At 40.3% G+C, this 23,297-nt stretch overlaps 1 protein-coding gene across 1 annotated transcript in view; it reads right to left on the bottom strand.

Moving 5' to 3' along the window:
- Positions 1–11,414: 11,414 nt before the first annotated feature.
- The window catches only part of LOC122791678 (solute carrier family 22 member 18-like), a 519,530-nt gene continuing 507,647 nt past the window's right edge, over positions 11,415–23,297 (bottom strand). The window contains exons 5-6 of the mRNA XM_044059526.1: positions 12,756–12,876; positions 11,415–11,807 (exon numbers count right to left, since the gene is read on the bottom strand). Coding sequence (XP_043915461.1) covers positions 11,617–11,807; positions 12,756–12,876 — 312 coding nt within the window. The 3' untranslated portion in view covers positions 11,415–11,616. The remainder of the gene's footprint in view (positions 11,808–12,755; positions 12,877–23,297) is intronic.

Here is a 23,297-nt window from a genome sequence, read left to right as displayed (position 1 = left end):
TTTTCTGTTTTATTTTTGACTTGCCAAATTATTTCACCTTTGTCACACTGATTACAAAATGTCTAGATGCTTTGAGAGCATATACTAAGTATAGTATAATTATATCTATAAGAGCAAGACCACAAAATATTTTTTAGAAGATGTGAGTGACATACATTTTTAAGACTTAAAAACTATTTTCCAAGGTAAGGAAGGCACTGTAAAACGTGGCCCTAGTGTTCCACTTCTAGGTCTGTACCAGACCAATCTCCTCTTTTCATGTGTCCTGTAACCCTGTACTAGTTAGTGCTAACAGCCATTTCCTTTTTGTGAACATAACCTTTCCTCACCCATTTATAGGCCTATCTGCTCCAAAAACACAAGTGGCTATTACATCTGTGTATATTCTTCTTTCATCTTTTCCCAAATGCTCTTTGTAAATCAAGTACTTTGTGTGAACGTCTTTCAATGGTGATTGAAGAGTACCAAGTTGAGAAAACAAGTACAGTGACACAGTAAAGTAAGACATAAGGCACACCATACAGGATCAACACATTCTTGTTTTTACACTTGAGCAGTATAGTTATTAAAGCTGGTTTGTGCTGGTCAGATAATTCATACCTAGTGTAAGCTTGGCAGTACTTTTTTTTCTGTTTCTTTGGCTGCTCCCGTTAGGGGTTGCCACAGCAGATCAGCTGTTTCCATTTCTTCCTGTCACACAACCACCTGCATGTCCTCTCTCACCACATCCATAGACCTTATCTTAGGCCTTCTCTTTTCCTGTTACTTGGCAGCTTCATCCTTAGCATCTTTTTCCCAATATACTCTGCATCCCTCCTCAGAAACATAATCTTGCCTCTCTGGCTATGTCTCCAAACCTTCCAACCTGGCCTGACCCTAATATATTTATTCCTAATCCTGTCCATCCTTGCCACACCCAGTGCAAATCTTAACATCTTCAACTTTGCCACGTCAAGCTCTGACTCTTGCCTTTTTGTCAATGACACTGTTTCCAACCCATATAACAGCTGGTCTCACTACTGTCTTGTAGACCTTCCCTTTCACTCTTACTGGTACTAGTCTATCAAAAATCACTCCTGACACTCTTCTCCACCCACTCCATCCTGTCTGTACTTTCCTAAACCTCTATTCCACACTCACCATTACTCTGAACTGTTGATCCCAAGTATTTAAACTCATCCACCTTCGCCACTTCTACTCCCTGCATCCTCACCAGTCTTCTATCCTCCCTCTCATTCACACACATATATTCTGTCTTAGTCCTGCTGACCTTCATTCCTCTTCTCTCTAGAGCATCTCTCCAGGGTCTCCACCACCTGTTCCCTACTCACAGTACAGATCACAATGTCATCTGCAAACATAGTCCATGGGGACTCCTGTCTGATCTCGTCTGTCAACCTGTCCATTACCATTGCAAATATGAAAGGGCTCAGAGCTGATCCTTGATGCAATCCCACCTTCAACGCATCTGTCACTTCCACTGCAGACTTCACCGCTGTCACACTACCCTTGTACATAAGTACAACTCTTGCATATTTCTCTGACACTCCCGACTTTACTCATACAATGCCACAACTCCTCTCCAGGCACCCTGTCATATGCTTTCTCTAAATCCACAAAGACACAATGCAACTCCTTCTGACCTTCTCTGTACTTCTCCATCAACACTCTCCGAGCAAACATCACACCTGTAGTGCTCTTTCCAGGCATGAAACCATACTGCCAATCACTAATCATCACCTCCCTTCTTAACCTAGCTTCCACTACTCTTTCCCATAACTTCATGCTGTGACTTATCAATTTAATCCCTCTGTAGTTACTACAGCTCTGCACATCACCCTTATTCTTAGAAATTGGTACCAAAACACCTTTTCTCCATTCCTCAGGCATCCTCTCACTTTCCAAGATTTCATTAAACAATCTAGTTAAAAACTCCACTGCCATTTCACCTAAACACCTCCATGCTTCCACAGGTATGTCATCTGGACCAACAGCCTTTCCATTCTTCATCCTCTTCATAGCTATCCTTACTTCCTCCTTGCTAATCCACTACACTTCATGATTCACTATCTGCACATCATCCAACCTTCTCTCCCTCTCATTCTCTTAATTCGTCAGCCCCTCACTTCATGATTAACTATCCGCACATCATCCAACCTTCTCTCCCTCTCATTCTCTTAATTCATCAGCCCCTCAAAGTACTCTTTCCATCTGCTCAACACACTTTCTTCGTGTGTGAAGATGAAGAGATTACATTTTCAAATTAAATGTAACACAAAGTTGAATTAATGTTCTAATTTTTTTTGAATAACCAGACCTTTGCTAGAGAAATTATTGGTTTTATTTTTTTTTTTTTTAAATACTGTTAATGGAAAGGCATTTTCTGGACACAAGGCTTGGTTCAGTAAGCAGATTTATCCATGAACAGTGTAATGTATAGCAGCATTGTGAGAAATGCAAAATAAACCAAGCTGACTACTTGCATACACAAAAATACGCAAAACTCTTAGCTGTCAGGCCATGTAGATGATGGAATAGCTTTCAATAAACACTTTTGTAATCCTTTACCTTCCTTAGATCAATTTATTATAAATTCTCTATCTTTGGTGCACAAGTCTAAAAGGCATATATTTTTCTGCCCTATGTTCACAAAAGGAGATTTAACACTTCCAGTTGTTGGAAAATATCACTAGTAGATGGCTTATCCTTTTATCTGAAAGTGAAGTTTAAATTAACCCCAAAATAAAAAAAATGTTTTCTCAGCATATATGTAGAATTTAAGAGCTATTCCATTGACTTAATCGGTCAAGTTTAGCCTTTAATTGAGAAGTAATGCCGAAAGGAAGATGTCTGAAATTTTATATACATACATATACATAGATGGTCATGAAAGAAAGCTAAATGTGGCCTAATAAAGCAATATAATTGGGCTATACTTCTAATTGGAGCATACTCATTGAACTGATAGGTTGTCAAGTTATAATGTGCCAATTCCTTCTATAGATGCATGTAGGATGGTCTGAGTAGTCCACAGCTCATGACACTCAAACCTTAAGTGGGGTACCATAGGTTAATTATAAGAGCCAGTCTTTCATGTCTATGTACAATTACAGAAAGTCGTGTTGTAAGCATAAACATTTATGCGGATGTATAACAAGGCTAAGCAGTATTGCTAGTAGTATAACAGACATGTAGGAACTCTCATATAAGATAAAAATATCCTAATAGGAAATCAGTTTGAGAAAAATTACCAAATCAAGAAAATAACTTGATTTGCGATGCTAATATATTTACAGGAAAGCAGCATTTATGTGTATTCTTGTATGAAGCTTCAGACATTGTTGACAATTTAAGATTTTAGTGTCAGATACCAGTAGAGGGTCATCTCTGTTCCCTTTCACTGACAATATACAGTGGGTTTAGTACACGAGAAAGGATACGAAAATGGTGCAAAGCCATCGCCAGAAACCTATCAAACAGATTGCAAGCGATGAATGTAAGGCATACAAATGATAAGATAAATATAAGTACTTACAGGGAATCCAGATAATAAGAAAACCCTATGGAGAACACAAAGTATTTTTGCAAAGAAAAGGTGGTAGGTGATTCTTCCTAAAGACGCCACTGGGTCAAAAACCATAAAACAATTTAGCAATGCACATGATAGATGTAATCTAGTTCCTTCTGAATTGTGGGTAAATAAGCTGTTGGTGTATATCCTCTAGAAGTCATGTGCAGCATCACAGCTGCTACATTAATGCCTGATCCCAGTGCTACCACTGAAAACATTTTGCATTACCCATGCTTTGACTGGTTCTTTTTCTAGTACTATTTGGATATGCCGCTGTATGAAACTCGTACTGAACTCTCGCAGTTCAGTCAGCTTTTGTGTTGCAGTGTTTGATTACCTTGTAATTAAATATCTAGATGGTTATGTCCACAAATAAAGTCAATTTTCCAGTAAACAGCATAGTTTCTATAGAAACATACATCTTCCTATGACAGCTTTCTGCATAATTCCAGATATTATTCTTGGCAATAAAGGTGAATGCAATGCCGCAGTCTCTGAAATTTCCTTGGCCATTTGCCATCAACAACCCCTTTTTCCATTTCCTATATGGGGTCACGGCATTGTGTCAGTTGTTAACCATCTCTTAATTAATTGCTACTTTCTTATGACAGTCATGCCTGCCACAGGCCTTTCACACAATCCATCTACCTCTTTGCTGGACTCCCTCATTTCTTCTCGCGTTCTTCCTATCTGTCCTAAATCATCCTCACCATATTGTCTTCAGCCTTACTGCATATGTGCCCAAACCACTGTAATCTGTTCTCTTTGATTTTTGTTGTGATTGGAGCTACTTTGGCTTTTGCTCTTGTGTCTTAATTTCTTCATCTGTCCCATACTGTACATCCTAACACCCATTTCAGGCATTTCATCTTCATCACCTCTAGCTTCCTCAACTGCCCTGCCTTTACTGTGTAGTTTTATGTACCATACAGTAGTACTGGACACACCACTATTTTGTACATCTTAGGTTTCAGCTTCTTGGGAATTCTTCTATCATATACTACCCCTGATATACTGTGCCAGTTGGCTGCAGCCCCTTTGATTCTAGCTTTGACCTTGTCATTCAGACTTTCTTTTTCCTCAACCACCCGTCCCAGATGCTTGAAGCCATTAACCTATTCCACTAGTTTCCCTTGTATCTCAATTCGCAGCTTATTCTGATTTTCACATTTCCTGCCATTACAAGTGTATTACCTGTACTCAGTTTTCTCCCAGCTGCCTTCAGTTTTGTATTCCATTCCCTTAACCTTAGCTGAAGTTCATGCTCAAGAGTCTGCTTGTAATGCTACTTTATCTGTATAGATGTTGATCTCTGACCTAATGTAGTCCATCACCAATATTAACAGTAGCAGACACAGCAGAACACACATGGACACCAACTTCCACTGGGAGTCCCTCTATAAGTCCAAACACCGTTCAAACTTGAGTTATTGGGTCCTTGTACATTGCCTGTATTAATTCTACCAAGGTTTCTGGGACTTTAAACCACAGAAGGGAGATTCCATTCTCTTGTTGGACCAACTGGAAGTGAAAGGATGAAGGATCACCGGTAGAACATGAAGGACACTTGCTATTCCTTGGAGCCTTATCCAGAACTGTTTGAGAGTAAACAATTATAAGACCAGTGACTGAGTTGCAGGCTACAGAATGTGCCACCTGATCAATGGGATCTTTTGCATATTCATATCATATTTATTCTAGCCATGCTATAAATGCACAGCAAAAAACAGCAATGGCTATTTAAACATGTTAAAATTATTTTGTAATAAGTATTGTGTATTTATTTGACTAATTATATCTACATTTTTAACATTTTCCCTGTGATAAATAAAATCTGTTTTATTTCTACATTTTCTCTTTTATTTTTGACTTGACAAATTCTCTCACCCTTGTCACACAGATTACAAAATGTCTAGATGTTTTGAGAGCCTATACTGAGTACAGTATAATTACATATATAAAAGCAAGACCACACAATATTTTTTAGAAGAGTCTGATGAAGATTTTCTTGAAAGCGCTTATCATTTGTAAATGAAAAAGGGACTTCTACTTACATTTTCAATCGTGGATATATTAAAACTCACTTTTAAACGGTATTTTGTATTGTCTTCAGTGGGCAGTGTTATCCAGGTATGGAAATAAGGTGGTATACATTCATTTGGTCAGCCGGTGGATGGCTGAATGGAAAATGTTCGAAAGCAGTGCCGCAAATTCTCATAATTGCGAACGTTGTGAAACGCAAAATATCCCCCCCCCCCTTTTAACTAATTGAAGCACTTGTTTGGGTGGTAGAGTGGTCAGAAATGTTGTATTCAGTGTTTTGTATGACATTCAGACAGTTCACCATTGAGAAATTCGATATTTAAACTCTGTGTTATACCCGATTGAGGAAAGTTAGTAGTTTGCTCATATGAATGTATTCCATATAAGGTACATAAGGAGAGCTGGTGGTGGAATGCAGAAGTCCAGGAAGTCATCAAAAGAAAGAAGTAGTGCAGGAAGAAGTGGGAGACAGAAAAGACTGACCAGGCGAGGAAGGACTACTGGTTGACTAACAAAGAAGCTAAGAAAGAAGTTGCAATAGCAAAGAATAGGGCATCGGAGGCACTGTATCAACTTCTGGAAAGTGACTCAGTAAGGGGCACAAAGAAACTATCAGGTTGTAAGGCAAAGACAGGAAGATAAAGAGGATAATCAGACACCCTTCATAGGGGATGCCAGCAGCAACCTGCTCACCAGTCCAGAGGACATCAAAGGCAGATGGAAGGCGTATTTCCAGCAGCTTCTGAATAAAGAAAACCCCACAGAAGCTGTACTGTCTCTGAAACAGCCTATGATGAGAGAAGAAGAGGAGCCCACCCTAGAAGAGGTAAGGACTGCACTAAGGAAAATGAAGTCAGGGAAAGCAGCAGGCTCAGATGAGGTCACAACAGATATGATAAAGATGCTGAGTGAGATAGGGGTGAAATGGCTCCTGAGGGTACTGATAGCAGTGTGGAGAGAAAGGCATATCCCAGATGACTGGAGAATAAGCATACTCATGCCAGTGTACAAGAACAAAGGGGATATCCACAACTGTGGGCAGTACAGAGGCATCAAACTCCTATCACATTGCATGAAAGTTCTGGTGAGGGTGACTGATAACGGATACACAGAGTAGTAGAATGTAATATGGGAGATGAGCAGTTTGGATTCAGATCAGGATGCAGCACAACTGACCCAGTTTGCATTCAGACAGATACTGGAGAAGAAGCCAGAGATGAGGAGAGAATACCAACTGGGCATTCCTAGACTTGGATAAAGCATATGACAAGGTTCCAAGAAAGATGATCTGTGCAGTGCTGCGGTGGTCCCAGAAACATTGGTAGAATTAGTGCAGGCTATGTACAAGGACCCAATGACTCAAGTACGAAAAGTGTTCGGCCTCAGAGAAAAGTTCCCAGTGGGAGTGGGTGTACATCAGGGTTCAGCTCTGAGCCCACTGCTGTTCATGCTGGTGATGGACTACATTAGCAAACAGATTGGAGGGGGTGGCAGTACAGGCAGACTCTGAACTAGAACTTCAGCAAAGGACAGGAGAATGGAATGCAAATCTGAAGGCACGTGGGATGAAACTAGGCATAGATAAGATGGTGGTAATGGCAGTAAATTGGGGAAATTAGAAGAAGCTGAGAATAGAGATTGAAGGGAAGATAGTGGAACAGGTAAACAGCTTCAAGTATCTGGGAGGCGTAGTTGAGGAGAAGGGAAATCTGAATGACGAGATCAAAGCTAGAATCAGAGGGGCTGCAGCCAACTGGCATAGAGTATCAGGTGTAGTGTATGACAGAAGAATGCCAAAGAAGCTGAAAAGTAAGGTGTACAAGACAGTGCTAAGACCAGTACTGCTCTATGGTTCAGAAACCTGGGCAGTAAAAGACAGTTGAAGAAGCTAGAGGTGATTGAAATGAAGTGCCTGAGAAAGGTGGTAGGATGCACACTGTGGGACAGATGAAGAAATGAGGACATAAGAGCAGAAGCCAAAGTAGCTCCAATTGCAGAAAAGATCAAATAGAACAGATTACGGTGGTTTGGGCAAATGTGTAGAAACGCAGAAGACAATCTGGTGAGGAAGATTTGGGACAGACAGGAAGAAGGTAAGAGGAAGTGAGGATGTCCAGCAAAGAGGTGGAAGGATTTTGTGAAAGAAGATCTGCGACAGTCAGGCAGGAGTGTGGCACTGAGAGATGACAACAGTTAACATGATACCCTGACCCTATGACCCTATGTAGAAAAAGGGGGCTAATGATGATGATTATGATTCTATCTGTGAGGCAGTTTGCAACCCACCTAGTGGTATAGGGGTTAATGCCTAGCTTACTGAGTTTTTCTATGATTCCTGAGTGGGGAATGGTATCAAAGGCCAGATCAAGGTAGGCTGTATGAACCACCTTGTGAGGGCACACAAGTGAGGTGCCAGTTCACTCTGTAGTTCATGTAGAGTACACCCAGGGATATTGTCAGGTTCCATACAAGCTGTATTCTTGGCCTTGGACAGTGCTGTTTTAACCTGTGCAGCAGTAGTGTGTTAGGTTGGACCCTAATACTCCCCAGGGTTCTTAGGAATGTGAAGTGTGAGTATTGGGACATGGTTGGGAACCTATAGTAGGCTACGACCTGAATCACTGTCTTACCCAATGTTAGCTGCACTTAAAGTATCTCTGATGCATTACGTTGGGCTACCAGTCTGGAGGTGTGCACATCCTTTATGAATATGGAAATACCACTGCCTTTGGAACTTCAGTCCAAGTTCTGGGGCCGAAAGGTGTAGAATGAGTTATATCCTAGTAGTGCAGGAGTGCCTTCTGCTGCCCTGAACCAAGTCTCTGTTACAGCTCTCAAATATCGATGTTCTCCATTTTAAGGAGTGCTTTGAGCATTTTGAGATTTAGACTTCTAGCATTGAGTAGCACGACCACTCCTCTTGTGGTAGATAGGCTAACTAGTGCTTACCACTCCCACTGATAAGCTAAAAGGCTTCCCTCCAACACAGAAAGGCTTGGGGGGGCTCAGAAGCCTACAAACAGCCATGGATACAGCAAATCTGGAATACAGTAGTTAGAAGAAAGGAAGGAAACTAGCGTAAACACGTTTTTTAAACAGGAAAGTTGAAAGAGATGGAAAAACTACCCATACGGCCAATAAACTACAATTTCTGGGCCAGAAACCACTCCTCTTGTGATAGACAGGTTACCTAGTACTTACCACTCCCACTGATAAGCTAGAAGGCTTCGCTCTGACACAGAAAGGCTTGGGGGCTCAGAAGCTTACAAACAGTCCATATATATATATATATATATATATATATATATATATATATATATATATATATATATATATATATATATATATATATATATATATATATATATACAATTTTGTTTCCACTTCCATGTTTGCTGTGGGCATTAAAGAGGTTTGAAACATGAATGCTCTTTAAATCAAGTACTTTGTGTGAACGTCTTTCAAGGGTGATTGAAGAGTACCAAGATGAGAAAACAAGTACAGTGACACAGAAGAGTCGGAGTAAAGTAAGACATAGAAATACACCATACAGGATCAACACGTTCTTGTTTTTATACTTGAGCAGTATTAAGTTATTAAAGCTGGTTTGTGCTGGTCTATCATAAACAGCTTTCTGCATAGTCCCAGATATTGTTCTAGGCAATAAAGCTAAAGGTGAATGCAGTGCTGCAGTCTCTGTCAATCTTCCTTGGCAATTCGGTATCAACAGCCCCTTTTTTCATTTTCTTCTCGCTTTCTTCCTGTCTGTCCCAAGTCTTCTTTACCATGTTGTCTTCAGCCTTACTGCACATGTGCCCAAACCACTGTAATCTGTTCTCTTTGATTTTCATTGCAATTGGAGTTACTTTAGTTTGTGCTCTTATGTACCAGTTTCTTCATCTGTCCCATAGTGTGTATCCTACCACCCATTTCAGGCATTTCATCTTCATCACCTCTAGATTCCTCAACTGCCTTGCCTTTACTGTGTAGGTTTATGTACCATACAGTAGTACTGGGCACACCACTGTTTTGTACACCTTAGTTTTCAGCTTCTTGGGAATTCTTCTATCATATACTACCCCTGATATACTGTGCCAGTTGGCTGCAGCCCCTTTGATTCCAGCTTTGACCTTGTCATTCAGACTCTTTCTCATCAACCACTCGTCTCAGATGCTTGAAGCCATTAACCTGTTCCACTAGTTTCCCTTGTATCTCAGTTCACAGCTTATTCTGATTTTCCATTTCCTGCCATTACAAGTGTCTTATCTGTACTCAGTTTCATTCCATCTGCCTTCAGTTTTGTATTCCATTCCCTTAACCTTAGTTGAAGTTCTTGCTCAGACTCTGCTTGTAATGCTATCTTATCTGCATAGAGCAGCTTTGTTGATCTTTATCCTCTGAGCTAAATTACCAATTTTAACAGTAGCGGACACAGCAGAACACATATGCACACCTACCTCCACTGGGTGTCCCTCTGTGAGTCCAAACACTGTTCACACTTGAGTTACTAGGTCCTTGTACATAGCCTGTATTAATTCTACCAACGCTTCTGCGACTTTGAACCATCCTAGAACTGCCCAAATCAACTTTTTTGGGACCTTGTCACATGCTTTCTTCAAGTCTAGGACTGCACAGTTAGACGCTTTCCTAATCTTCAGCTTCTTCTCAACTATTACTAGCTTTGCTGCTTAGCAGGTGCAAAAAATAATAATAGGGTAAAAATGCTCGACTAGTAAAAATAACTACAATAAACACTTACAAGGAATTCCCATTTTACTTGCCCCTCACTGAGTTTAAAAAGGCTGTATGCAACAAGGAGGAAAAATAAAGGATAAAAAAAAAACATGCAGTTGTCTGTGTGTCTGTTACAAGAGAACTCTCTAGTTCTTTGCTAAGGAATATGGATACAAAAATGCTTTTCATCAGCATGTATTGTTCCTTTTATAATTCTTACTCTAGGGAGTAATGATCCTCTGCAGCTGAATATTCTAGATTACATTAATCGATCCCCTTTTTCCACAGAATAGCCATTCCTTTTCTTATTACTTGTTTATACCTTTGGTGAGACAGACTAGGGGAAGGTTGGCAGTGCCATGTTATGGCCAGGTCAAAGGACCTTCATATTAGGGTACTGGTGCAGCTTCGTGTCTCCTTTTATCAGGATGCCTTCTTCCAAGTCCTCAGAAAAGGAATACTTGATTGTAAGCAGTTGCAACCTTATTATCAATAGTACTTTGGGACTAGTCATGTCAGCTGTGAACCATCTATACAGATTATCTGTCATCTCCTTACTAAGTTCCCTGCAATGGGTGGGTTTTCACTGTTTAGGCACTTTAGAGTACCTGAATAACACCAACATGTTTCCACAGAATAGCACAGTAGGGCATAAGCCAAGTACAAACAGCATCATTTTTTTTAGCTTTACTTAATTTCTTGGGACCCTGATGGAGAAATCATGACTGATCACTCCGCAGCTGTTTTTGTTAATTGAAGGGTGAACTATTTTGCAAAGTGAATAGTACTGAGAAGATGAGTTATCCAGCAGAGACATTCATTGTTTGGAGTGGAGGTGGAAAGGACTGCTACAATCTGGAGGGCAGTGTACAGTTCATAAAGTCCTGGGTACCAGCCTGCTTCTACAGGGACCAGAGTGAAAACTTGATACTTAATGTATATCTGCCTATCTAGTATACATGCACAGTACCTGCTGAGGTGTGCACTGTTAAAATTTCTAGTGCTTGCTCTCTGTTTATTGCCACAAATTAACATGTGTAAAAATATATTAATCTGAACACTGCAATAAATTTCTAAATAAAATTTATATTTTCATTAAAGAGTTAAATGTATACAACACAGCATCATTTAAAATATAGCAAACTTGCTGCCTTGCTATAGACATTCTGTCACCCTATAGTAAGATTACTTACAGTGGTCATAAAAGTAACCTATGACAAGATAATATAACCACATGAAATTTATCAATACAGTTTTTGGAATGCAGATTAATGTGGTTGCTTGTTCTCCCTGTGATTTAATTTGTTTTTTAATAAATACAAAAACAAAATGAAATTGACTCCGAATTGTAAACAACCAAAGGATGGGACTCCATAATTATGGTATAAAAATCCACCAATTGTTGGGCCCACAGTGCGTGTTAGGGAATGGACTGATGAACATAATCCCAGCATGGCTCCTATAACACAAGAAAAACACATTCAGCAGGTAACAGTGCAAACGTTTATGCTTAACTAGTATCATGCTCTAATGTATATACATGCACACGTGAAAAAGTCAGGAGAGCGACAGACAATGTATATGTATCTAAATAATCTGATTTAGAAGGCTGTGCTTCCTGCACAAAAAAGAAAAACATTGACTTTATTTTTATTTCAGTTATGGGTTTTTGGAAATTTAAGTGAGACCTCTTTTTGTTAATAGGCTGGGCTGAGTTTATCCTGTATTTGTTAAACTGGACTTTGAGGAATCATTAGGTAATTAGACAACATTTTGTCATAGGTTCATAGGTGTTTACTAGGCTAATGACCACAAGGGCCTTTTTAAACCTAGCCATGCATCCCAAATCTCTGACAAGTTCTAATACCCTTGGTAAGTGTAAGCAGGGGTTTGGGAGATGAACCATTTACAGGTTACGTGTGTCCACTATAGACACAGGTGCCAAACCAGGGATGAATGCAGAATGATGGGATGGTGAAACAATCTGTAGGAGTTTTATATATTTACATGGCAGGCTATGGACTGTTGCTTTGTTTAAAAAAAAAACTTTTACTGGCATCAGTTGTTATTTAGCGACAGCAGATGTCAGCATCAGATATAGCACAATAAGCCTGAGATAACCTACTCAAATTACTGAGTAGCACATAGTAAGTGAATAATCACAAAATGGAAATGGATCACCCCATATGTGCACATGGGATCCTTGGTGGTAAGCATTTAATAACAGCAAGGATGGTTATGGCGTGCTCCTCCTTTTGCATACTACAGCTGAAGAAATAGCTGTAACTAACCCTTTCTAACATAAAACAAGCATTTTGAACCAAATGACTTATGTACTTTTTGTTAGAAGATCCTCTGTGTAAATTAGGCAGATTATGTATCTGCAGTTTCAGCAGACTGTTCTTACCTGTGTCAGACGCAGGAACAGACTTTGTAAGCATGCTGTCAGATATCACTGCTAACAAGGAGAAGGAGAGCATGAGAGGCAGAACAATGATGCAGAAATGGGTGATACTGGTCATAAGTACCTAAATGAAATAAAAATAATGCTTGAATAACAGCATTAAATCACTGCACACACGATTTCAAGCAGAATGCTACATCTATATAAATTAAGGCTGTTAATCCACAAAAGGGATTGCAGTGCTTCTGAACTACTAAGTTACTTGTGTTTTCAGCACACACACACAAGCACAATATAGACATATATATATATATATATATATATATATATATATATATATATATATATATATATATATATATATACATATATACATATATACACACACACACAGTCAGTCAGTCAGGTTAGTCATTCTGCTTAACTGTATTAATATCATATGCTGCCACCCCACTTCCCATTATCCAGTTCTGCTATCTACACTGGCCTGAAGGCTTGCAATACATTTTAAGACAACTTTTTTTCTCTTAATAATGTATTAAAGCTTGCAACTGTGCATTTACCTCCCCTGCATATCTGCTAAACATTGCAATGAATTGGCTTTAATGCTATGTTCTACAGGGTAACATATTGAATCAGAACTATAAAAGCATAATATTTTATACTGCAAAGCTTATAAACAAAGGGATTGTGTCTAGATCTAGGGATGTCACTGCCCCCCCCCCCCTTTAATCTGCCCTCTTTAGGCCAATCATTGAATATAATGCCTCCTTTAGCATGTATCTCTCCATACACATTCAACAACTGAAATGCCCGCAGAGATACTTACTAAACGGATTCCACTTTCATGCATCTCTTTCCTTCATCCCCAATATATTCTTCTCTAAAATCCACAAAGCCTTTGCAAAGTTCATCTGGTATCCAAAATTAGTAAGGGCGTCATATCAAAGACTTACCCTCCCAAAAGAGAGAGGAGGCCTTGGTTTGCCAGACCTACAACTTTATTATAGAATTTTACAAGCTAACAGACTAATTAAAATTGCTAACTACAGACCTAGCAATAAAATACGGACCCCCCCCCTTTGGATTAAAATGTGCTATAAATACACCTTAAACAATGACTTCAACCCCGAAGCTCTCCCCTTCATAGGCCCAATAGTCCTTAAAAAATTAAAGCTACATCATATCCTAAAGGAAAAAAATCAAACCTTTCCCCGAATTATTTAAATCCTTGAATCTGGAGAAAGCCCTTTTGTTATTCCAGCCTATCCATCTAAATCCTAATCTCCAGCTGAATAGGAACATGATTAATTTGACTGATTATCCTTTAATCAAAGAATACACACTATTGGATATCCATAAACATAGAGATTCATCCACTCACAAAATTACACCAAGTTCGAAACTTATCTAAAAATACACTACCATTCTGTGACAAATAAGGGAACTTATTGCCACTCTGCCTTTTGATCTCAATATAGATGGATCAGATTTCAGTCAGGTCTCCAAAATAATGGAAATTGTAGCCTGTAATAAGAGCCTCCCTCGGTTATAAACTGATTAGTACAATGTTACACCACGATAAACTAGTATTCGCGAACTACTGGAATCAGCATGGACTGACTATATCAAAGGAATAGAAATTATCTGCCATTAAATCCACTCTTTCTTTCTCCCCTTTTAAAAACTCATTTATACACAACTTATGATTACTTCTTCTTCTTTCGTTTTTTTCCCAGTTAGGGGTTGCCACAGCGGATCACCTGTCCACTCATGATTGGAAGTGGAGTTTTACGATGTCGAGTTGCCAGCCCAGTGCCCGACCTTCCACAGATGGCACACACACACACATGCACTCACATCTAGGGCCAATTTTAGAGTGTCCAATCCACCTACAGCATGTCTTTGGGATGTGGGAGGAAACCGGAGCACCCGGAAGAAACCCACGTAACCACAGGGAGGACATGCAGACTCCACACAGAAGGCACCCCAGCCGAGGATTGAACCAGAGAACCTCTTGCTGTGAGGCGGCAATGCTAACTGCTGCACCGCTGTGGCCGCCCCACACAACTTATGAATACTAATAACCTTTATGTCACACCTGTACACTTAAATAAATTCAATCCAAATGTCTCGACTGCATGCCCCTGCTGCTCCTACCCCCAAGCTGACATCCTACATATAATATGGTTTTGTAGATACTCCCACAGTATTTGCTGTTCTCTCAAAGTGAGACTTGACAAAATGGGGTATCACAAATTAACCCTTTCGTGGGAGATGGCAGTATTACATATTACAAATATTAGTATTCCAAAATTAAAATCTCACATTTTAATTACCCTATGTCTACTAGTCAAACTCTACATCACCAAAAACTGGTTGGATCGTGCTAAGATGTCATGGAATGGTTTCAGGAACATGGCGATTAACTATATTACATCGCAAAAACTCTTAATAACTAGTCCTCAGGCCCACATTTATTTTCAGAATTTCTGGAATACATTATTTGAACTTTTATCTGCTGATTAGCATCCTATTTAACTGAGAAGAGTCAGATGACTAAAAGGCCCCTACTATATTAGCTTCTTTAACGCTTCCCCTCCCCCTTTCCGCTGCCCATCTATTATGTGGCTCAGATTAGGACTTAATTCTTTTACTCTACGTGATTCTTTAGATAATAAGTAAAGATAATACTTTGTATTCAGTTACAATTTTGACCTGCTTACATTTTTGTCTCTCACTTATTGTAATTTAACGGTATATCCCCAAGCAGCACTTTTGTACATATTGTATATATTTACTATTCATCTGTTAGCCTGTATCTGAATGTTCATTATTATTCTGCAATTGTTTGTGATGTTTATGTACTGAAAATCAATAAAATTTCTATTTGAAAAAAAAAAATAAGCAGATAGAAGGCCTAAACAACATGTTCTACATGGGATGACTCAAAGTCCTGTCACTCAGTATCCTACAGACTGCTAAGAGGTGACCTGTGGCTGGCATACAAGACATTCACTGACTGATGGATTTACTGTACATCAGCAAATCAAATAACATCAGAAATACTTGGTCTAGAGATTTAAACCTGTTCTGCAACATCAACAGAATGTACTGTTGGGACAAGTATATCTCACAGAGAATACTGCTGCTATGGAACTGACTCCCCATTCACATAAAACAAAGTTCACACTTGTCCATTTTTAAACGCAACTTAGATCTACTGATGGGAAATAAAAAAAAAATTACCCCGGGACTGCCCCCTGTACTACTAATGGACAGAGGCAAGCTCCTAAATGCTTTATCCCATGCATGGGTACCCTCAAATTATCTATGGTATGGTCCCAGTTATTCTTATTAGGGGTAATATATAATTATCAACCATGGAATTGGAAAAGCCAGTGTATAACCAAATGGGAGAGGTTAATGTGAGCACAAAAATGGAAAGTGGCTAGGCTTAAAATTGCTTGGAAGGGCAGCTATCCTGACACTTGCCTATGATGAACCTATAGAAGGTTGGGAAGCCATGGGTACACATTAAAAAAAGAGAACAGTACTGTACTGATAAGTAAACCAAACCATCCAAGAATCTAGTGTAATTTATAACCCAGAACTGTCGCAGCAGATAAAGCATGATTATAATTATTGTACACACTCAGCCTTGCTGTTTTTACTCATTCATTAACTGGGCAAATCCATTAGCATTATTTATTTATTTTACATTTGTTGACCGGGATTGTCCGACTGAGCTGAGGAGCCCATTTTCAGTGGAGGCCCGGGGAGAGAAGCTCCAACATATTATACAATTTTCATTATAAATTAGTATTAAACAGCAATGTTACAGGATTATTACAATGCATTAAGTAGCAATGCAATGTTATACAGTGTCAGTAATCAGGAGTATAGCATAACTATTGCAAGATGTATGAAAAGAAATGTGTCATTAAGATGAATATAGTTTTTGGGGTAAGTGGTTACAAAAACCCGGTTTTATCATGATGCAGTTACAACAGAATGTTTCTCTGGGGCAATTTGCTTAATAGATTTTAGAAGACAGTAGAAAGAGTAGTCAAGAAAGATTAGAGACAGCTAGTGAGAAGAGTGAGTTAAGGGCAGAAAGCAGATTAAGGTATGAGAAGTACGGGATGTTAAGGAGGGAGAGTGCAGTAGCAGGACCAGTGACTTTTAAAGTGCTCTTTGGTGGCTGTTTGTTTAGGATGTGTAAGGGGCCTGATTTCTAGTGGGAGCCTATTCCGGGCAATAGTGGGGTGATAGCTGTACATCTTCTTCTTCTTTCAGCTTTTCCTGATTAGAGGTCGCCACAGCGGATCACCTGTTTCCATTTCTTCCTGTCCTCTGCATCTTGCTCTGTCACACCAACCACCTGCATGTCCACTCTCACCACATCCATAAACCTTATCTTAGGCCTTGCTCTTTTCCTCTTACCTGGCAGCTTCATCCTTAGCATCCTTTTCCCAATATACCCAGCATCCCTCCTCAGCACATGTCAAAACCAACACAATCTCGCCTCTCTGGCTTTGTCTCCAAACTGTCCAACCTGGGCTGACCCTCTAATATACTTATTCCTAATCCTGTCTACCCTCATCACACCCATTGCAAATCTTAACATCTTTAACTCTGCCATGTCCAGCTCTGACTCCTGCCTTTTTGTCAATGCCACTGTCTCCAACCCATATAACATAGCTGGTCTCACTACCCTCTTGTAGACCTTCCCTTTCACTCTTACTGGTACTCGTCTGTCACAAATCACTCCTGACACTCTTCACCCACTCCACCCTGCCTGTATGCTCTTCTTCACCTCTCTTCCACACTCGCCATTACTCTGAACTGTTGACCCCAAGTATTTAAACTCATCCACCTTTGCAAACTCTACTCCCTGCATTCTCACCATTCCTCTATCCTCCCTTTCATTCACATACATATATTCCGTCTTAGTCTGGCTGACCTTCATTCCTATCCTCTCTAGAGCATATCTCCACCTTTCCAGGGTCTCTTCAACTTGTTCCCTACTCTCAATACATATCACAATGTCATCTGCAAACATCATAGTCCACGGGGACTCCTGTCTGATATAGTCTGTCAACCTGTCCATCACCAGTGCAAATAAGAAAGGGCTCAGAGCTGATCCTTGATGTAATCCCACCTCCACCTTAAACGCATCTGTCATTCCCACCAAAGACCTCACCACTGTCACACTACCCTTGTACATATCCTGTACCACTCTTACATACTTCTCTTCCACTCCCGACTTCCTCGTACAATACCACAACTCCTCTCTAGGCACCCTGTCATGTGCTTTCTCTAAGTCCACAAAGACACAATGCAACTCCTTCTGACCTTCTCTGTATTTCTCCACCACAGCGGTCACCACAGCGGAACTCTGATCTGCTAATGATTGGCAGTAGCTTTTACGAAACGCCGAGGTGCCAGCTCGACGCTCAACTTTCAACGAAGGAATGCCCATTTACGCACGCATGTCTTTTGAACGCTACCCAACCGCGGGGAGGACATGCAGACTCCACACAGAAGGCACTCCCAAGCCAAGCTGAGAATCGAACAGGAGAACCTCCTGCTGTGATGTAACAACACTACCTCGTATCATATCTAAATACGACTGTAGATTATTTTTTTTATAAGACCCTTTGCTTTTACTACTATTGGAACTGTCTGGGTATTTTTCTTCCACATTGCTCTCATTTCTGCCTGCAGGTACTGATATTTTATGACTTTGTGTCTCTCCATACGCAAGGCACTGTAGTCACTGGGTGTGGCAATTTCAATGATCAATGCAATTTTTGTCTTATTTTCATGGACCACTATATCTGTTTTTCTATCATCTATCTTTTGAACTGTGGCAATGGGTGATCCCATGTGATGCAAATTTTATCATTTTCTGTGATGCTTTGTGGCTAATGTTTCCAGTGTTTTTCAGCCACTTCAATACTGTAGTGCAACAGTTTTGCCACATTATTATGCCTTTCAGTATACAGTCCTTCTGCCATTAGTATGTCACAACCAGCAACGAGGTGTGCGACTGTTTCCAGTTTGGTTTACAAAACCTACATTTGTCTGTTTCTCCCACATGTTCAATGGACTTTGTAAACCAATGTGTATGTAGCTCACTGTCTTGGGCTGCCAATATTAACCTTTCCTCTCTTGGTCTGAATTCATCTCTCCTTAACCATTCCTGCATTCGTTCCTGATAACATGAGGTTCTTCCAGATGTTTTCTATACTTGAAACTATATGCATGTTCCACATTTCTGGCCTTCCCATCTGGTCCTTCACCTTATATTCTTTCTTTTGTTTTTTGTTGTTTTTTTGGCACATTCAGTTGCTGCCTGATTTTTATCTAGTTCTGGTTTGATTTCCATTCCTGCTTGATGCTGATATGCTTCTGCTAGATTAAGCAGGGAAGTCATCTTAGATGTATTCTCCTCATGATTCAAAACTTTCACTATGTTTGGGTCTTGTGAGGTGAACAGATATGTGTGGAGTCACATGGTTGCATATCTATACATGTAATCAATTTCAAGGAGGCCCATCCCTCCTTTGGAACGAGGTGCCTTTTTAGGCAAGGCACCTAGTGCCTTTTTTAGGCAAGTCTCAAAAGTCAAACCCACCTCCGTAAACAGCACAATTAACAAAAAAAACTGAGCGTTATGCTACTCAACACCAGGAGTTTAAATCTCAAAATGCATGTCTGCGAAGCACTCCTCAGTATGGAGAATGTTGTCATCTGTGCAGTAACTGAAACCTGGTTCAAGGCTCCAGAGAGCACCCCAGCACTACTGGGCTACAACTCATACTACATGTTTTGGCCACAGAACACAGACCGAAACACAAAATGAGAGGGTGTATCCATATTCATCAAGGATACCTACACCTCCAGGTTAGTGACACAGCATGATACCTCTGAGATCATCCATGTGTAACTAACATCGGAAAAATCTGCAATGCAAATTGTGGCCTGCTACAGATCACCCTCCATGACCCAGGACCACCACTCCACCTTTCTGGAGACACTGGAAAACACGAAGGTCCTACCGAACACCCTGGTATTGGGTGATTTCAATTACCCTACCATTCACTGGGAAAACTACTTGAGTACAAATTCCCAGGCCCAGCGCTTCCTGGAATTCATCAACTCAAATGCCCTGGATCAACTGGTAAACTGCCCTACTAGAGGTGAAAACATATTGGACTTGGTCATCACCAACATGGGCAACAGGTGTTCCACACTGAAGGTCAACTTGTCACTGGTTGGATCAGACCATAAACTAATCACTCTGGATGTCCACACCCCACCACCACCCCCAACTAAGGAAGCCACAGTAAAAAACTTTTCTAAAGCAAACTTCACCTTATTTAAGACAGAGGCAGTAAGTTTCACAGCCCCCACACTAAAGGATAATGCTTCCCAAGATGCAGAAACCTTTACAAATGCACTCTATGAGCAACTACAAGGATGCATGGATTGTGCCATCACTAGCAAAACCAAGACTCACCCTTCTAAGAGAAGGAAACCAGTTTGGAGGACCCCTGCAATAAACAGGCTATACAATAGGAGGAGGAAACTAGTTCAGAAAAAAAGCAAACCCCAAGAAGGAAAGACATCCCTGATCAGTATCAGCAAAAAACTAAGGTCCCTCATGAAATCATACAAGGCTAACTTCAAAAGAAAAATAGTCAAGGATTCAAAAGATAACCACAAAGCCTTCTATAGGTATGTTAAGAATCTAAGTGGCAACTCATAGATATGCACTGAACTAGTGCAAAATAGCACAAAATAGACTGAACCTACTGATATTGCCAACATCCTGGCAGATAGATTCAGTGCAAACTTCACCCCCTCTCACCTCCAAAAAGGCCCACAACAATACCGGAAAAGTGTAATGTCCCAAAAATCACAGACGCACAGGTGAAAACAGCCCTTTCAAAAGCCAAAAACACAGCGTCAATGGGACTATATGGTGTCCCAGGCTGCATCTTGCACTAACTACAGAACAAACTAACCCCCCACCTAAACACGCTGTTCAACCTCAGCCTCTCCACAGGCTACGTGCCCATAGAATGATGCACAGCAACGGTTATTCCTCTCCACAAAGGAGGGGCCACAACTGACCCTGGTAACTATTGCCCCATAAGCCTGACTTGCCTGGTCTGCAAGGCTATGGAGCTCATCATCATGAAACTCATTAACAAAGACATTGGGAACCACCAAACACTTGACCCGACCCAGTTCGGCTTTGTTAAGGGCAGATCATGCCTACTAAACCTGGTTGACTTCTTTCAGACAGTCACCAAGGCCATAGATGAGGGAAAGGCAGTTCACACAGCCTACCTTGACCTTGCCAAGGCTTTCAACACCATTCCCCACTCAGATATTACAGAAAAACTCTCCAGCCTGAACATAAACCCCTAAGTCATGAGATGGGTTGCCAACTGGCTTATAGACAGAACTCACACTGTAAGAATAGTGGGCTCCAGGTCTGATACTAAACCAGTCACAAGTGGTGTCCCACAAGGCTCGGTCCTGGGACCCCTACTGTTCGGCATATACTTCTCAGAAGTACAGGCAAACACAGGAGGACTATGGCTAACCAAGTTCGCCGATGACTGCAAACTGGGAGCCATAATTGACTCTCCGGCTGACATGGACATCCTCCAAAAGGGCCGTACTGAGATGGACACCTGGTGTCAAAGTCATGGCCTCAAGCTAAATGCCAAAAATACATTGTCATCCCATTTGGGAAAAACAAAACACCCACAAATGACCACATAGGTGGCACCCCCCTTGATACAGAAGAGGTAATAAGAGATCTGCGGACACAGGTAGATAGTAATCTCTCCTTTGACAAGTTGTTAAGAAATCCTTCTATGTGGCCCATCTAATTACTAAAGGGTTCGCATCTAGAAATAAAGAGGTTATAGTGCCCCTCTACTCGTCACCCATTAGACCAATCATAGAGTACAATGCCCCATTTGGGATGTACCTCACAAGACACTTCCAACAGCTGGAAAGACCACAAAAGTACCTCACCAAGAGGATTACTGGCCTCAAACATATGTCCTATGCAGCCCGACTGAAAAACTCCAGCTGTACTCAGTGGCATATCGCTTACTCAGAGGTGATCTCTGCCTGACTTACAAAGCCACGTCCAACTCAGAATTGTTGGACATGCTCCACCTAAAGAAATCCAAGTCACTGCAAGCCACGTGCTCTAGTGATCTAAACCTTGCCACAACAATAAATAGTACATGCTGGAGGGATAGATTCCTTTCACAGAGAATCCCCATGCTTTGGAACAAAATTCCAAATTACATCAGGCAGAGCCCCTCACTAACACTCTTCAAGAGAAACCTTGACGAGTGGATGGGTAACAGAAAATACACCCCTGGGATCACTTCATTGGCTCTGCTTGACAGAGGATCAGTTAATTAATCAATGGGGTGGCGAAAGCCGACACACTCTGGCTAGGCTTATAAATGCCCTCTGGCAGATAGTCTAGTACCTACCGATGAACCTATGAATATATAATCTTGGTATGCACTGATTTTTATAAATCATTTGGTGACCATGAAGCATCCTTCTTGTTTTCCAGTCAGTCACTCCGCAACTGTAAGTTAGGACAGGAAGAGCAAATTGATGTATAGCTTGGAGTTTGTTCCTAGATGTCAACACTGTTTCCAGGATTAAGTTAAGTCTTCTAAAGTATTCCTTACTAAGTTTTATTCACATTTGTTTATGTTTTGTTGCTGATCCTTCATCAATTCCAAAATATTTATACACTTCCTCTTGCTCAAGTTCTTTTATATCACATTCTTTTCCCAAACTGATGTTTTCCTGGTGCTGCAGTTTTCTTCCTTTAAAGGTTGCTTTGAACATTTATCAAGACAAAATGACATTTTATATCATCTGAAACAGTTTTGACAACTTGCAGTTATGCTTTCAGTTCCTCATCTGATGAGCTATACAGTTTTAAATCATCAACAAAGAGAAGATGAGAAGTCTTTACAGTTAGTTATTTTCTAGGAGCCATATTATAGCCATGATGGCCAAAGGTGCAAGTTTAATGGGTTAAGGGCAAGGCAGAATAGCATCGGTGACATAGTCACCTTGGAATACCCCCCTTTGAATTTTTATCCCTGGAATAATAATTTGTCTTTTATCGTGGCTTAACTGCAAAATGGTCTGCCACTGTTTCATGGTCACTGTAATGTAATAGATCAGTGCAGGATGTGTCTTATACATTCTAAGCACTCTTTTTATCCATGAATATGGGATACTATCAAATGCTTTTCTGTAGGCAATCCATGCCATACTTTTTACAGTTCTCCACTATGACTTTATTAAGCAACAAATGATCCTTTGTTCCATATGACTTTCTTTTATTGCCCTTTTGTTCTACTGCCATAATTGCATTTTCTTATAAATGACTATAAACTCTGTCAGCATCAATTCCCATGTACAGTTTTTGCGCCATTGGAAGGCAAGTTATTGGTCTATACATTTTAAGGTAGC

This window comes from Protopterus annectens, chromosome 17.part0 (assembly GCF_019279795.1).
Source record: "Protopterus annectens isolate FY-2018-M chromosome 17.part0, PAN1.0, whole genome shotgun sequence".
Classification (NCBI taxonomy): domain Eukaryota; kingdom Metazoa; phylum Chordata; order Ceratodontiformes; family Protopteridae; genus Protopterus; species Protopterus annectens.
The sequence above is the reverse complement of the archived record's forward strand: the minus strand, read 5'-3'. Positions and strand labels throughout refer to the sequence as shown.